Source organism: Simochromis diagramma, unplaced genomic scaffold (genome assembly GCF_900408965.1).
Source record: "Simochromis diagramma unplaced genomic scaffold, fSimDia1.1 OVJJ01000781.1, whole genome shotgun sequence".
NCBI lineage: Eukaryota > Metazoa > Chordata > Actinopteri > Cichliformes > Cichlidae > Simochromis > Simochromis diagramma.
Genome location: NW_024386832.1, coordinates 539,715 through 556,693, shown reverse-complemented (window position 1 = coordinate 556,693; position 16,979 = coordinate 539,715). Strand labels below are relative to the sequence as shown.

Sequence of the window (16,979 nt, the reverse complement as noted above, 5' to 3'; positions counted from 1 at the left end):
TAACCACCTCACCAAAAACTACAGCGGGGTCGCACAGTGGGGCCTGACAGCACTGTGAGCTCTGTCAAGTTAGTTACACTAGAATAAAAGATTATATGATTGTAAGAAAATAAAAGTGTTTTATTTCCAATATGCAGACAAAAAAAAAAAAGAAGACTGAAGGTCTAATTAATATGTTTATGCAAAATCGACTTACATGTAAAAAGGTTTCTGTCGGCTGGCCCCAAAGGTGTGACTTCCGGGCTTGATTGGCAAACTGAGGAGATGTGCATTAAACGGAGGTGGTGATTTATATATATATTTTTTTTATTTTCTTAGCGGTGCAGAGCATCTTCTGTATTTTATTACCAATGAAATAGTTATTGTTATAAAGATAAACTAAATTATTTGATAATTTATTTATTCTTAAGGAAACTCTAACAGCAACGGCCACTATATATTATTTTGAAACGCCCAACCGGAACTTATTTAAGCAATTACCTCGTTTGCTAAGAAAACGCTGTTTTTAAAGGGAAACCAAGGTTGTTGAGGTCTGTTGTGGGCATAGCAGGTGGAAGGTAGGTGTAAACCAATTTTTGCACTATAGCTGTCCAGTTACCACAGATGTTCTCAGTCTTTAATTTTTTCTTGTTTCGGAGCTTATCGCTGGGGTTAGCGGAAACCGAGATGCGTGCAGGTGTCAAGTCAAACGAACTGGTAAAGTGCGAGCTAACTGGCTAGCTAGGCTGAAGCTAGCGAGGCTAACGGTTGGATTTCCGCGGTTCGCAAAGAAGGCTGCCGTGCTCCGGGATCTTACTGCCTTTGGTTGGCCGGAGTAGACAGTGGAAAAGTTAGTGTTGTTGGCTGTTCGCAAAAAACATACTGTCACGGTTGTATTTTGCCTTTTATAAGTACAGTGGCGAATATTTGCTGTGAGTGGCTGCGGGCGGTAAGGGGGGGCATTTCCTTTACATAGACTGTTCTGTTCAGTATGCTAAAGTCCTTCTCCGTAGAGGCGAGGTAAGAATAATAAAAGGCCAGTCATCCTCTTCATCACAGCATATTTTACAATGTTACATTTATAAATGCTAACTTGTAGTAGTTTTTCATAATTAAAATTACTTGTATGAGAAAGTATGTATGTTGTGAAGCAAATTGGTCTCGTCAAACAAACAGGCAAGTTATGTTTGGCAAATGCTAAAAGATAGGAAACCTAAATGAGTGATTTGGGATTTTTTTTTTTTTTATTTATTTTTTAAGTTGTAGAGTTTTGTAATTGCAAATAGTAGGGTGTAGTCACTGTGGGAAGTTTTTATTATTATTATTTTTGTTGTTGTTGTTGTTACATTACATAGTAGAAAAAGAACAATAATTTTAACACTGCTTCATTTGTGGGTTCAACCCTTCTTTGGGTACAAGAGCTTCTACTCCATCTAATGCCACTGTATAGTCCCTCTGAGCCAAGGGCACACTTGTAACTGTACCCTGTGTAAAGTGATACACATCTGTGTTGGGGCATGCTTTCCTCCACCACACAGCTGACCTTGACCAAGTCTACATTCTCAAAAGGGTACACCTTTCCCAGACAGTTTAACAGCTTCATGTTGCTGCTCATTTCTTTTCTAGAGGTGCAGTCAGTTTTTGCGTCATGTGGGGAACAGATGCCGTTACAAATGGACATTGGTAATGGTGACATAGGGCAGTCTTACGGAAGATATTTAGTGAATGCAGTGAGGTTTTATTGCTGAATGTGTGTTTTGTTTACAGTAAATGGAACAGTCTTGCATGTAAACTTTATTTTGCGCTGAGGTTCATCAAGAATCTAAGAGTCCCTAAAAGAGTTTGATAGGCTGGCCATTATCCTTTTGTTTTGTTTGTTTTGTTTTGTCTTTTTTTTTTTTTTCTTATCAGCATGCTGGGGACCTTCAATTTACTATAAGAGTACGCACAGTCACTGCTTATTTTGTCCCTCGTGCCACACAAGCACAGTGTATATGTGCTTAACAGTTGGCCGCTTGCATTTATGTCTTAAAATGCAACCATTAACAGAGCATGTGAGGGAACTGAGCTTCTTTTTTTTTTTTCTGTGATATGCATGCCAAGGCAAGATGTTTCCAGATGATCTAACACTGAAGATGTGTCTGTAAAAAATCTATCTGAATGCTTCATCTGTTTAATAAAATTGTCCTTCTACTCCTCACCTTCTTTAGGGTTGCTGCTGTTTGCAGGAACGTGTGGAGCAGAAGAGCTGTGCCATTCCCCCTTTTGCCCTCTCATGCCCCCCTTTCCCCCGTGTGTCTCCCTGTGTGTTAGTGCCCCCGCACCCCACCCACCCCCAACCTGATCCGTTGCCGCTCCAGCCCAAAGTCGCCCTCTCACCCCATGCTTGGGACAAAGGTTGCTCACTGCCAGCCCAATGACTGCCTGGATTGTACTACCTGTCAGCTTGTCTGCCTTCTCCATCACAGGAATATGGATAGTGTGAGTCACAGTGTCTGGGTCTTGTATGCTGTCACATTTAAATGTGTTACATGATGGGTCGATTAATTGAAGGGTTTGTGGGAAAGGACGGGGCAAATGGGCTTTTGTCATTGGGGATTTGTTTCTTTCTTTAAATTATGGTGGGTTTTTTACTCTACAGGTATGCCATGGCTGTGATGAATCACCATGTGTGTCCTGTGGAGAACTGGTATGTGATTTTTCTTCTATGAAGGTGATGAAATGGGCTAAAATATCTAATAGGTTACAAAAATAAACCAGAGCTAACTCCATAGCTATGAGCAGGGAATAAACAGAGCTTTTTGTGTCACTCCTACAGGTCTTACAATGTAACATGCATAGAAGAGCTGCCCCGGCCAGGCTTCCCGAAGTCATGCTGCACCATCCAGGACATCCCCCTCATCAGGTCCCTTTGCTACACTTAATGTCTTTGTTTCAGAGTACAAAAGCTATTTTGTGTTAGCAAAGGCCTCGAAGCATGAATTATCATCTTGTTATGTCATCGCTTTGCATAAATTGCATTTGTTTAATTTGCAAATACGCCACTTACCACAGGCGAGTACAATAGCGCTCTTGTAAAAACTAATCACTCCAAACAAGTTTTTGCAGTCCGTACGCTTAGATGATTTCTCATCTAAGTTTCAGGCTGCGTAAGCCGACATTTGGTGTCATACTTGAATTTATTAGAGAAGCTTCCCTTGGCAGAAGCATACTGTTAAACAGTGTCAGGTAAAATACATGCGTAGTCCTTTTAAAGTAAGTCTCACTATTCAGCCATCTTGTCATCACCTCAGGGAAGTTATTTGGGCATTTATCTTAAAGATCCTATCTAAATGAATGGGGAAGGGGCCATGGCTAGTCTTATAAATAACTGCTTAAGACAGTGTTTCCTCCTCCTCACACCAGATCATTGAACAAATGGATGCAGTTAACAAAAAACAATAAGTACACTTTTCCATGTTTTTAGTATATCGAGTGGTTTGAGAACGGTTTAGTTTTGAATCTCAGTATGTGACACTGCAACAACATGATTAACTCATGTTTTTCAGTTCATTACATTGTTGATTTGCTCTTTAAGGGTAGAGGCAGGACAGCTGCCATCTTTGGCGTTTCAGAAATTAGAATAATTTGTGTGTGTGTGTGTGTGTGTGTGTGTGTGTCTTTGTAAATACTGTCTATATCTTGTCTTCACAGTAAATGTGGCTCCTACCCTCCTGAAAGCTGTCTGTTCAGCCTGATAGGCAATGTTGGAGCCTTCATGGGTAAGCCTAACTAAACGCAGTGCATGCATGCATATCTTTACAGTGTGTATAGATGTCGATGTAGCTTGCAGTGAGTTGGCTGAGTGTGACATGTAGTCTGTAAACAATGGGGAAAATCTGTTCCTCATTATGTTTTATGTTCTATTGTTATGTTAAGTTTTAGCAACACCCAACGACAGGGTTTTAGTGTTTATGTACTAGTGTTAGCTAATGTATCACCAATTGAAGACACCAGGAAGCGACTGTACCCAGAGAAACTAAGTTTTACTTCCTGTAAAACTACCAGTTGACATTTTAACACTTCCTTTTGTTGTTGTTGTAATGATTACATAATCATTTTAAGCTACTTTCTGTTTCAAGTCTTAATGTTAAACTGAGATAATCATCTGTAAGAACATCAAACTTCTTATTCCACTAGCAAGAATGATACCCTCTGTAATTGATTACCAAAGTATGACTTGGTGTATTTTATTTTTAATTTTTTTAGTCTTTAGTGTCTTAAAACATTTAAGAGCATCTTAAATGACACACAGAAGAAAGGTGTGGGGTCATTTCATAAGGAATAAAAGGTGGACTGGTTAAATCTCTAATCTGTCTCTATATTCATTACCAACACTTGAGTGAAAAGCCTGTTGGCTTCTGTTTGTTAAACAAAATTAGGCAGTAGACACCTTTCATCTCAACACAGTCTCCACAGTCCACTCTGTATATTTTATTAATTCTCCACAGTTTCCCACAGGCACAGACGTTAGCCACAAGAGTTATGCAGGGGCTGGAAATAGCCTGTGCTCTCTAATCAATAATGAATACAGCTTTCCTTCCCCCTCTGTCCCTTCCCCTGCATTCACCTTCTGTGGCTTTCCTCCATTCCTTCTCCTCCCCCTCTCTTGTTTTATCACCACTCACTTCTGTCCCAGTTTTCCCACAGCTGCTTGATTGCTTCTCTCCTGCAGCTCTACTTCATTATTCACGTCACCTTTACTTCTCATATGTCTTTCCTTTATATTCCAGCTGTCATGGTTTTATTTTGTTTCCTTGCATTTTTAGTAAATAATGCATTTCTGCAATTCCTCGGTAGACCAGAAGCCGTTTTAGACCCTCCAATTCCTTCCTGTTGGTAGCTTGCGATGTTGGGCTCTGTTTTACTGACTTGCAACCTGGGTTTTTAAGCCTGCTGAGAAAATTGACCCTTATGCAAGCAGAGATGTCAGTATTTGAAAGCCAGCATCCTGTCTAGGGCAGCAGTTACATGAATCACATAGTCTAACCTTTGGAAGAATGCGTGAAGCCACTTCCCAGCTGCCTTTCTCATGATGCAGAACAGCGAGTGTCCAAATCTCAGGCGTTCAAGTTTATTCTAAAAAATTAGGAAAACAAAAGCATACTTTTCATACTAAGACCGCTTCCTTCCACATTCAAATCAAAAAGATCATAGATTATTAATACTTGTTAAATTTGTTTCCAACAGTTGTGATGGTGTGCTTTTTGCGCTACGCCCAAGTGATCGAACACAGCCACAGATGCTGGGTCAACACCAGCGCTCTGGTGTCTGGCTGCACCAATGCCATTGGTCTTGTCATGGTGGGCAACTTTCAGGTAAGTAAAGAAAGGAATGTAATGATTGGCAGATATCATAAACCTGTTTTATTCACAATAGAAACCCGTCTAATGTTTAAAATGAGAAAATGTACCACTTTTAAGAAAAACCCCATATTTGCTCATTTGAATGTGGCGCACAAAAGCGCCCTCGTGTTTTTCCACGATAGTCTGTAAATATCTGAGAACCGAGGAGAGCAGCTGCTGAACTTGAACAGCAGTATTGTCTCATTCTTGTCTGAAATTGATTTTTCTTCTGTTTCATGATCCGTCGGATGTTTTTAGTTGAAGGGTCTGGACTGCAAGCCGGCCAGTTCAGCACCTACACAAAACAAAAGCCATATGAAGCGCCTTGAGGCGACTTTTGTCGTGATTTGGCGCTATATAAATAAAATTGAATTGTCTGAATGGGAGGATAAGTTTCTCTAAAACCAGTGTACATATCATTCAGTATTGATGGGATCTTTCTGTTTGTACAAGCTGTTAATTTCACAGGCACTGATGTGCCTCAATACAATCTAGATGGAGACTTTTGAACTGAGTGCTGCTGATAAGCTGGATTGTCGTCAGTTTGTCTGACCACAGAGCATTTTTTGTTACCAGGGTCCATTTTATATCATCTTTAGCCAGAGAAGACGGCTATGTGTTTACTCACATGTTGCTGCCATCAAATTTAAAATGACCTTAATTTCTAAAATGATACATTTTCTCAGTTTAAACATTTGATGTTTCAGTGTTGTGAATAGAATGAGCTTATGAGACTTGCAAATCATTGCATTCTATTTTTATTTTCATTTTATAGTGATGCTGATCACAATAAGTGAAGACCTCGTGGATGTCACAGTTCAAACGGCTCTTCTGACATTGTTTCCATCTGACAGGTTGATCATGCCAAATCTCTTCACTATGTCGGAGCGGGTGTGGCCTTTCCAGCAGGGCTGCTGTTTGTGTGCCTGCAGTGTGTGTTGACCTACCGTCTGGCTGTCACGGCCCTCGACTACTGGATGGCTCATTTCCGAGTGGCTCTGGCACTGGGAGCCATGATCTCCCTCGTCTTCAGTATCCTTTCCTTACTGGAGTGAGATCCTTGTTATTATGCAGATAAACGTATGAATGTGGTTTCAGCTCTTATAAGCTTTTTTTCAGTTCCTTTAAAGCCACACTGATGACTTTGTCATTTAAAGGCATGGTGGCTCTGTGCCTTACAGTAAAACCGTCCTGGGTTCAAACCTAGACGAGGCCTTTGTGTGCTCCATGCATGCTCTTGCTCCAGGACCTCGTGGTGACCTGAGCAGGGTGTTACCTGCTTTTCTCGCCACCTGACCTGGGACAGGAACAATCTATGAACTAAATAAGAAAAATAGCCTTTGATGTCAAACTGCCTGCCTGCCTACTCATTGGCTGATTGGCAACAGAAATTAGAACCGTTCAGCTCCGTCCTCATCAATGTTCCCTCTAAGCTGCGCGTGTGCGCACTGCTGGCACGGTCTCTGCGCACAAAAAAAAAATCTAACCTGAATTAAAATTAAAACTTTGACACTGCAAAACAGAATTGTTTAGTCAGTAAGTGACCGGCTGCTCCCGTATGGGATTCGAACAGACCTTCCCAAAGTATGGGGGCGCAGAGCCATTGCAGACGGGGCGCGGTATGAAAAGGAAAAAACAAAACAAAAAAAAAAACCGCCCGACGGGGCGCCCACACAAATGCAAATCAGGAGATGAAGCATCGCTGAATATGTTTCCAAACCAACTTCCTTCCAAGACAAAGACTAGAAAATATGGTGAAGCATGTCTTCCCTTTGGCTTCACCTGCACAAGTGCCGAGGTAGGTCTCCCCTGCAGAATTGGTTTTCCCTTCATTGGGAGCAGCGCTGGGCTCTCCAGATCACGGGCAAACAGCATCCCACAGTTGTTTATGTTGTTAAACCCATTTTGCACAGAGAGGCATTTTTTGAAAAATGTATTGATAGCAATGTTGAATATTATTACACAGGAAAAAAACAACTACACGTAAAATAATGACACCGTGACGCCTCTGCCTTTGTAAACAGAGGGACATTAACTGCATGTGTATATGTAAGCGTGTAAACCTGCAGATAGAGACAAAATACTGTTAATCTGCCATTCTGCAACTCATCTCCTGTAAACAATAACATGGCGCACAGCGTAACGTGAAAAAAGGCTCATACCTTTGACATTGCCTGACCAACTCTGTATTCCTCGTCCACACTAAACGCAAAAAAATAGTTTTAAAAATCTCAGTTTTCGCTGATTCGAAATGCCGTTTACATGTGGACGAAACAGCTGCGTTTTCAAAAAATACCCGTGTAGGTGCGGACGTAGCGTAAAAGAGTTAGTAGTTTATTTTCTTACTACCTGTAATTTATTGCAGATTACTTGTATTTAGTTAATTGTTTACTAAATGTTTGAGGTGTGAAATAAACCGCAATGGAGCAAAATATGGGTGTGTGGTTAAAGGATGTGTTTGCATGTGCGCGCGGGGAGGGGGAGGGGGATATTTTTCTTGTAAAACAAAGGGGGGCCTGGCAAAAAAAAGTTTGGGAACAACTGGATTAGAAGATGCCACCTTATCCCATAGTCCAGCCAATAATGCGATTCACATTCGTGTATATATGCAGCTAACGTGGCTGACAGGCTATGACGGCGTCCTTATGTGCCGACACCGGTGTTTTAGCTAGCAAAGCGGCGTGGCTGATGTGGAGTGAAGCCACGTTAATGACAACGTGTACAACCATTGGAGATGTGAGCGGGACAGACGGAACAATTGACGGAAAAAGTGTGGACTTTATACCAGTTTTTAACTCTGTGTAAAACCAGAGTTATGATATAAATAGATGCAGTGTTCGTTTTTCTTCCTGAATACTATCCTTGTTAGGGTCCTTTTACTGCGGGAAGAAACGGTAAAAACTGTGTTTTATAAAGAAAACGCTCAAAAGCCTGTGAGCAAAAACAAAACCAAAAAACCCCACCCTTTCCTATTGGTGGAAAAATGTACCATGACGACCAATCAAAAAATGATATGGCAACATAGCATTTAGTTGTTTAGGAAGGGGGGGGAAGTTTTAGGAGTGATGGCGTGTTTTGAGATGTGAGAGATTTGCGACGTTTAGGTGTAGTTAGTGTGTAGTGTAGTCAATAGTTGTGTGTGTCAGAACAATGAGGCGACTGCTGAGTGTTACAGCAGTGATACATCTCCTGTTGTCAGGCCTGCAGGTATCAGGCTGTTGTTCTCCTTCATCTCATAGTGGACAGAAATTATTTTTTGCAGCAGCACAAATAATTTGTGTGGCATCAAATTTGATGCAGAACAGCTGATTGTTCTGTAAATAGTTTAAAATGTTTATTTAAAAAAACGCCTTGGCTGCATTTTTAGGTAAACAGCTGCAAAACACTTTGTTTGCATAACTCGGTTACTTTTTTGAAGAAGTAACTATAATTAATTAATGGCCCATCATTGGTCTTTATATGCTGTATTTTGCAGACAGAGTTACAGGACTCTCTCCCAGACCACAGACTCATACTCATAATACAAGTCAAGAGTTTTATTAAAAAAAATTTTAAAAAAGTTTTTTTCAAAATTGGAGTTCAAGTTATTTTTACTTCCAATAGTGTTAACATGCTGCACAGGTCATGAACAAGATTTTTTTTTTTTTTTTAATTTCATTGTAAGTGGGCTAAAGCAGTTAATTAAAAGTAGTCTAACATAAGTGTAAATGCTGTAATTTGATTATTTTAATAAACCATGTAACTTGGATTCGATGCTGGCGTGACCACAGTGCACACGTCTAATGTTGCTCACAGTGGTCCAAGGGACCGCTCGGGGAGTTTGTGTTCGCTCAGACACATGAAATATTGGAGGGAACATTGGTCCTCATAAGTAAGCCTACTGTGGGTGAAGAAAAAATTAAGACACCAGTCACTTAATACTTTAAGTCCGTCTGTTTGGTAGAGATTTGAATGTTCTGTCTGCTTCAGTGAGAATAAATGCTCTGTTCTCTCTACAAGAGCCGTTTGTCATCCTTAACTTGTCCTCCAAGGCGGCATCTTCTTCATTCACGAGAGCTTTACCCTGCAGCACGCCGCAGCCATCTGCGAGTGGGTCTTCACGGTGGACATCCTGGTTTTCTACGGGACCTTCACCTATGAGTTTGGCACCGTCACCAGTGAGACCATGATGGCAGGCTTGCAGCAGAGCCACCACGGCTCAGGGGTGATCATGGGTTCCAGGGGCCAGGGCTCAACATTAGGAGGGGCAACCAAAGGCCTCAAGTCCCCTGGGGGAAGCAGCACATCGACACATCTCAACTGTACCCCAGAGAGCACAGCCATGTTGTAGCTGTGCAGCCCAGCCGAAAGGTCTGAAACATCACCGCAGAGGTGCTTCACGGGCTCCCACAGGAAGCCAAGCTGACAGAGGCAGCACGTGGAGGAAGAGGAGGCGTTTGGATATCCTCAACCTGTTTTTTGTTTTTAAATCTCCACTGTTGGCATGACCTGCTACAGTTGTTTCCTGTAGTGTTGTTGAAAGTTTGGAGCCATGAATGTTCCTCGGTGGCTGTTGATCTGGGCACTTCTGCATTAGGTAGGGTGTTGCCTGACTGGGAGAGAAGTTTTTTTTATTTTTTTTTTTATTTTACTTTCTCCAAAAGTTGATTCTGTTCATCTGGACGTAGCAACGTCCAGATGAACAGAATCAACTTTTGGAGATTTACTTTCCTGGATGATTGAGGATGCATCAAGACGTTTATTTTAGTTATTTTTTTACTTTGCATAGCTGGTCTGTTGATGGTTTTCTCCTTCTCCCCAGACTCCTACCCAAAACCTTGCGTGGCCGACCTGCTTCGGCTTTTTGCTTCTCTGCATGGCACGCTTTTCTTTCTGTCTTTCTTTCTTTTTCTTTTAACAGAAGAGCATTTCATGTTTGATTTCTGAGTTTGTGTAGTAGGTAGGAACCACTGAATGTCTGAGAAATGACTCGTTACGTTATGTTTTACAGTTTGAGAGCGCACAAGCTTTTTTTTTTTTTTTTTTTTTTTTTTTTATCAATCAGGCATAAATTAATTATCGCACCTGCCTTTGGTTTGGTTGCACAGATAATTTGAATGCAGATGGTGAAGGTACTTTTTTAAATTTTTTTTTTTTTTTTAATAAACGTGTAAATGTGTATGTTGGGCCTGCGTCCCTCGTGTGACAGCAGCATGGAAATGAATCAATCACCCTTAGCTGATAATCGTCATCTCCTGTATGTCGTTCCATAAATGTGTTGACAGTTTCTTTGAAATGCTAACATTTCATGTTACCCTTTATTTCACCGATGTCCACGCAATAACTGCCATCAGTCATGTGATAATGAGTTTAACGCAAACCCTCTCTTTGCTTCTGACAGATATTTAAAGCCCATGTTATGATAAAACAAGTTCGCTTGTGAGTTAAAACAAGAATCGACTTTGGCGTTTGAGGGTTCTTGTTCGCACATTCATGTGATTCCAAGCTGGACCCTTGGAAGCCTTATTTGAGTTCATAGACCAGCGTTTTGTTTCAGTAAGAAGTGATGTGAAGCCCGAGGTAGTGTGATTTATTCACAGGAGAGGTACATATGATACAGGCTGTAGACTGATGGCAAAGTGCTTTATGTGATGCGTTTTTGTTTTAAATTGTGTTGTTGCCAATTTCTCTTAAGTTGTTATCTTTGTAGTAGCTCAACACCAGACTGCCACACATCACCACTGGTCAAACTGCAGCTGGCTAATGCCGCCTGTTTAGGTTACATTTCTTTATGTTGGAGTGAGTGAGGTGTGTTTCACAGATGCACAGTATTCTGCCCTCTGCATAGTGTTGAGTCATTTTAAACTGTCTGAAACACTGGATGCCAGCAATACCTTTTTCTTTTTCTCTTTTTTTTTAAAGGTCACCTACCTCTTATTTTTTGTCAGTTGGATGTTACTAGAAGGTGAAAGCTTCTAGTACAGAATACAGTTGTGAAACATTCTCCATCTCGCAGCGTTTGAGGTATTTAATGTGATGGTGAGTCGGCAGTGTGCGACTCTGTCTGCAAGTGTCTGTCCTAAGAAGTGTCAGCATCCTGTGTAACGGCACAGTGGATGCAGTTACACAGGATGCACAATCATGTGTCTGTTTTGTCAATCCTGTTTGTCTTGCAAAACTTGCCAAAAAGACTAAAATCTACTCCAGGTTGAGTTAATTTTTTTTTTTTGTCTTTTCCGTTTTAGCATTACATCTTGTACTTTTTTTCTTTTTTTTTTTTCTTTCTTCTCATGTGTTCACCTGTAACCTGTTTCGCCATACTGTTACTGAGTCATGCAGTTTGACTCCCAATGGCAGCTTGTTTGAGTCCTCACATTGGGGTTGGGATTATTCTGTTACAGCATCTATAGCATAATGCCATCTTCCACAGGCCAAATATTAAATTAGTGGATTTCATTAGTTTGTTTTTTGTTTTGTTTTCTTTCTATCCAAATGTGCACTTCAATAAGCAGTCAGATCATTGGGTTGTTTGTGTAGGAACACTGTATTACAAAAAGCTGCCTGAACTGTACGTCTTGAACTTTAGCAACACAGAAAAACTTTACTGGTCCTGTTTTTTCTTTTGAATTTGAAGAGTATGTAAATGAATGGTAATCACGGAGTCTGACAAATCCCTGAAATCAAGTCAACACAAATTGTTTGTTTTTTATAAATTCTGTAAATATGTATGATTTTTGTCTATCATTTAGGTATTTTCATTTGACAGAGATTTATATTCAAATATGAAATAAAAATGATAAATTATTAGCACGTGGCTTTCATGGACTATTTTAAACGCACAGATTTCCCTTTGTTTCCTCAACGTTACTTTCAGCTGCTGTGTCTTTGATTTAAAGATTATATTTCTTCTGTGTGGGATGGCCTTCCTGACACAACCCCGAAGGAATTCAGATCTCCTCCTGGGATCAGACCGGGGCTCTTGTTGGGTGAATGTGTAAACTACAACATTATATAAACGGCAAAATTAGTTCAACTCTACAAATCAGCTTCTATTTTCATTTCACTTTTGGTCTTGGGTGCTTCACACTGTGGAAAATGTCAGGTGTTAAGAATATTTTTAGGACTCGCCTGTTCTTTAGTGCAGCCGTTCACACCAAATGCTGAATGAATTTGTGGCAGTTATTGCTTTTTGCTTCCTTTCTGCATTTGGCAAAAGTGCTTGTAACCCAAATTGTGCACAGTTACTGAATATACACAGACTGTTCCTGGTCAGTTGACTCTCAAATGATTTCTCTGCCTTCTCTTTTTTTTTTTTTTTTTTTTTTTTAATTTTTTTTCTAAGGATGAATTTTTCACAAAATGCATCGTGTTGTAACACATTTGGTGTGTAATGGCCTTTATAGAGTGGCTTTGCTTGATTTACAGCTCAAAGCCTTATATATCTCATAACGAGCTTTGATACAGCCAAGACTCGAGATAATGACACGAGCTTTATTTACCATCTGAAACAAGCAGTTTTAGATTGCCTTTCATCAAGGCAACTGTCTTCTGATTGGCTGCCCCTCGCAAACAGATATTCAGACAGCAGGTGGGTGGGGCTTCTGTCTTCACAGCGCTGTGATCGAGATGACTGTAATGAGGAGATCCGTTCTCTTTGTCATACCGAGCTAAGAGTAAAACCAGAACGTCAGTGACGTAGTAGCTCAGCTGGCTCATGATCCATCATAATTCACAGGTTACTGTAATGTATAAAGTGCAGAAAGACAGTGAAGAGTTTTGTCATTGCTTGGATGCACAAACCAATGAAAAGTTAGAGAAGCTTTAAGTCCGTCATATCCACGACACATTCATCTCATGTCACTAAAGTCTGACCGCCAGTCTAAGACTCATTACGTCACTGTGTACTGCAGCAATACTTGCTAATAGTGGAGGGACATATGGACAGCTGATGAACTTCTCAGCACTGATCCTTTTGTCTGAGATGGTGTTTAGAGCAGTCTGAGCTTTTGGCTCACAGGAAATACTTGTACATACACCGACCTCACAATTTAAAACTTTAACTGTGCAACATGAGCACCCACTCCTGTAACACTATATGCAGCCTGCTGTCAATAAGTTCCCTTTAAAACAAAGACCAACATGGCTTCCTAATCATAGCACACCGTACTTGTTAGATAATAACAGCATCACTCTATGGTTAGTGTTTTATACGTTCTAACGTTTTTAAAAAAGGGCCAGCTACTTATTTGCAAGCATAAATAGAAACAACTTTGGACAGAGCAGCTGACATAAACAGCTTCATAATTGGTTAAAAAAGAAAAAAAAAGCCTGTTTTAAATGTTTCCCAGATTATCACTGTGACGTGGACGCAGTTTGAAGATTGTCGTATGATTCAGGAGCATTAAAACCAATTCTGTGCAGATTGTGTTATTAATATTCGCTCCAGATAGGCTACAGGACAGCCAGTGTTTTTTCTAAAATCAAAACATCATGGGACCAGCTGAAGGGGAACTCCACAAATCTTCCCAATTACAGATCAACTTACTCAGCATGAGGAACAGACAGAAAAATCTGCTGAGACCGCAAATGTACAAAAAAGCCCGTTCTCTACTGCGAACATGGAGTTTGAAAGGTGCGGGCATTTATCAGTGAACAATGGGCAACCCAGAATTTGACGTCCGCTAAGCTTGTTGGCGATTCTTTTAAAATTAAATGATTAAAAAAAACAAACAAAATAAAATCCATTTTTTCAATTTTTATTTTTATGAAGAAGTAAGAACAGCAGACGACAGATCTTAAAATCATAAATTACAAATCATAACTTCATGGTCGTTGAACAAATACAGACGAACAGATTTTGTCCATTTATAGCCTACAAAGTTGTTTTTTTGTTTGTTTTTTTTAAAGGAAAGGAAAAAGCAGCTGCTGTGTCTGAGAGCGCTCTGCTGGCAACAGGATGTGGAAGTATAATGGTCCTAGCTAGTGAGAAAAAGAGCATTTTAAATGTTTAATGACCTTGTTGCTTCCACTGCATTCACACCACGTCAACAGAGTGGGGAGAACAGGAGCCTGTTTACATTAATCCTCGACAGTCATCCCGATTGCCCGACATTAAGTCATTCCAGATAACCCGATGTGTTTTTTTTTACTGTGGTCCATTTTTTCATTATTACAATTTATGTAGGATTTGCTGATATTTTGCCAAATATTTCACACCGTTTCCCCATCCTTGAGCGTGAAACTACACTCTGTTTGAAATGGTGTGCGAATGCAGCTTTATGCACTTCTCAAGCTTTCATTAAACTAAAATGTCAACGTGCCACAACCTTGCCCAACAGCACTGCAGCGTCATGTGTACATGGCTCCATGCAGGCCCTCCAGCCGATGCTCGCTCTGTTTCCTTCTCTCCTGCAGATCAGAAAAATAAATAAAAAAACAACAATATAGAGCTAATGCCACGATAAATGTACGGTTAAACGTTAAGACACACTCAAACACACCCACCTTGTCTTTTTTAAACTGCTCGTAGTCTGCATTATCGGTGGGTAATTCAAGTCGGCAGAGCGGACAGGAGTTGGTCTAAAGTTTAAAGACGACAAAGAAGCAAAAAGGATTTGTAAGAGGTCACGCTCGTGTGTTTTCTATTTCAAAGAGAAGCACAAACACGGGAGCGTTACCTTGTCCAACCATGGCAGTATACATCCTGAGTGGAAAAGGTGTTTGCAAGGCATTTCTCGAGCCGTTTGCTGCTCCTCAAACTCCAGCAGACACACAGGACACTTGAGACCTCTGCCTGTGAGAATGAAAAACAAAAAGCCACATCAAAATCTCAGGTGATATGCACGCTTACGTAGATTTTACACAGATCAGGGGCTGATCATCAACCTAAATGTCAGGGCAGTTAATTGTCATGGTTCTGTCTACCTGCTTGTTCAGCAGTTATAACGATGACAGTGAGGGTCTGAACGGCAGTTTTGGCAGCCGGAGGAGGAAGCCTCTGGTCCCAGCTTGACATGCCAGCATAGCGTGCATCGATCCAGTCCAAGCCCTGTATCAAATACCTGTAAACACCAACGCAGGCACCAACAGTCAGTCAGAGCACTGCACACATGAGAATAAAGCCTCTCTGTTTGCTCGCCCTCACCTGGCCATCTCAAGGAGAGCATTCTGGCGGTACTGCTCCTCGGGGTCGGTGGGCTCGCAGTTGTGTTCATCAAAGTAGGATGCCATTTCCGCCCAGTACGTCCTGTTCACAACAAAAGAAATCAGGCATGAGACGTGCTGAACGATCATTAAAGCTTGGCTCTACAACAGACAGTGAAAGTGAAAAGCTGAGGAAGGCGATTGGTGAGTGAGCACCGTGCAGGAAAGTACGAGAAACACAGCTATGCCAATCATACTGCAAAAGCAGATATATGTGCTGCCTTGATGGCAGGGACTGGTGTTGTTTTGTAACAGTTTTGTTCTGGATAAACATTCAAAGAGAGTGTGATGGGGATCTGAAAGATAGTCCAGTCATGTTTTACAATACAGGCTTTTCTTGGGAACACAATAGAGGGGGAGGGGGGCAGATAACAACAACAACACGAGTCAGCGCAGATACCATCGACCTGCGCTACTTGCTTTATTTCGTGAAAACAAAAGAGAAAAGCGCTCAACTTTAGCAAATTCTGTTCACGTATTAAGGATATAAATAAAAGTTCAAAATATAAAACTGAGACCATCGCAAAAAGCGTTTTCCGGCCGAACTGTGTAAACAGTGAGCCAGCCGCTTCGACGTTAACGACCAACAATGGCTCAAAGGCTCTTCCACATTACAAATAGCCTCCACACGGAACTACCGTGAACACCAACCCTTACACGAGCTTTGTACAATCATAAGATACAAAAAGAATTTGTTGTCTTAAAACTATTCTAAACCTGATAAATTTGGTCGACTCACCTGAAATCTTGCAAAGAAACATTTGTCATCTTTCCGGGTACGAAGATAGCCACGTGACTCCTCGTCCAATCACAGTCGAGGTTTGGTTTTCCTCGTCTTCTGTTTTGTTTGTCTACGTAAGCGTGCAAAATGTCTCACTAGCGCCCACAACCGGTGAAAGACGTTCCCAAACACTGAACTTTCAAAGGGTTTCTGTACGAAAACGAATCATTTATTCATCATTTTTCTCATCTGAAGGTTATGAATAATACGGGCCTTCTGCCTAGACTCTGTAGAATTTCTTAAATAAAAAGGGCTACCTTATCATAGTGAGTAGGGACAGCAGGGTGCTGTGAAGGTTGTGGGTTTGAATCCTCTGTTCCTGCGTGTCTTGATCCCCATTGGTGATTTTATATTAGCTGAAGGCGTAAACGTGAGCATGAATAATCTATGCATTAGCTCTGTGACCTCTCCAGGATGTACTCTGCCTATCACCCAGCTGTGACCCTGAAGTGGATAAGCAGAAGAAGAGGGCTCTTACCTCATCCTGAAAGAGGTGCTCGACAGCTGGACTAATGTCTGATTAAAGCGGACCTATGATGATTTTCCTTATTTTATATTATCCATGTAACTGTGATGAATTAAACTTTACATAATGAAGTCGTCGTGTGTACAAACAATCTCTGTGAGTGTTTTTGATGATTTTAGTGAGAGCA

At 40.9% G+C, this 16,979-nt stretch overlaps 2 protein-coding genes across 4 annotated transcripts; one reads left to right on the top strand and one right to left on the bottom strand.

Moving 5' to 3' along the window:
* Nucleotides 1–438: 438 nt before the first annotated feature.
* LOC120731458 (transmembrane protein 150A-like) lies at nt 439–12,156 on the top strand. Of its 3 annotated transcripts, none has more exons than XM_040028460.1 (8): nt 439–557; nt 2,190–2,460; nt 2,621–2,668; nt 2,798–2,884; nt 3,673–3,740; nt 5,209–5,336; nt 6,218–6,395; nt 9,395–12,156. In XM_040028460.1, the coding sequence occupies exons 2-8, from the start codon at nt 2,396–2,398 to the stop codon at nt 9,691–9,693; spliced, it is 873 nt and encodes a 290-aa protein (XP_039884394.1). In that variant the 5' UTR covers nt 439–557; nt 2,190–2,395; the 3' UTR covers nt 9,694–12,156. The 3 variants fall into 3 exon arrangements, with proteins under 3 accessions (XP_039884394.1, XP_039884396.1, XP_039884395.1); XM_040028462.1 differs by having other exon boundaries at nt 517–829; XM_040028461.1 differs by having other exon boundaries at nt 517–999.
* Nucleotides 12,157–14,082: 1,926 nt separating this feature from the next.
* Nucleotides 14,083–16,406, bottom strand: rnf181 (ring finger protein 181). Its single transcript, XM_040028463.1, has 6 exons — nt 16,285–16,406; nt 15,487–15,588; nt 15,267–15,403; nt 15,020–15,135; nt 14,847–14,921; nt 14,083–14,750 (listed from the first exon to the last, which is right to left on the bottom strand). Exons 1-6 carry the CDS (start codon nt 16,311–16,313, stop codon nt 14,691–14,693), a joined length of 519 nt encoding a protein of 172 aa, XP_039884397.1. The 5' UTR covers nt 16,314–16,406; the 3' UTR covers nt 14,083–14,690.
* Nucleotides 16,407–16,979: the final 573 nt, after the last annotated feature.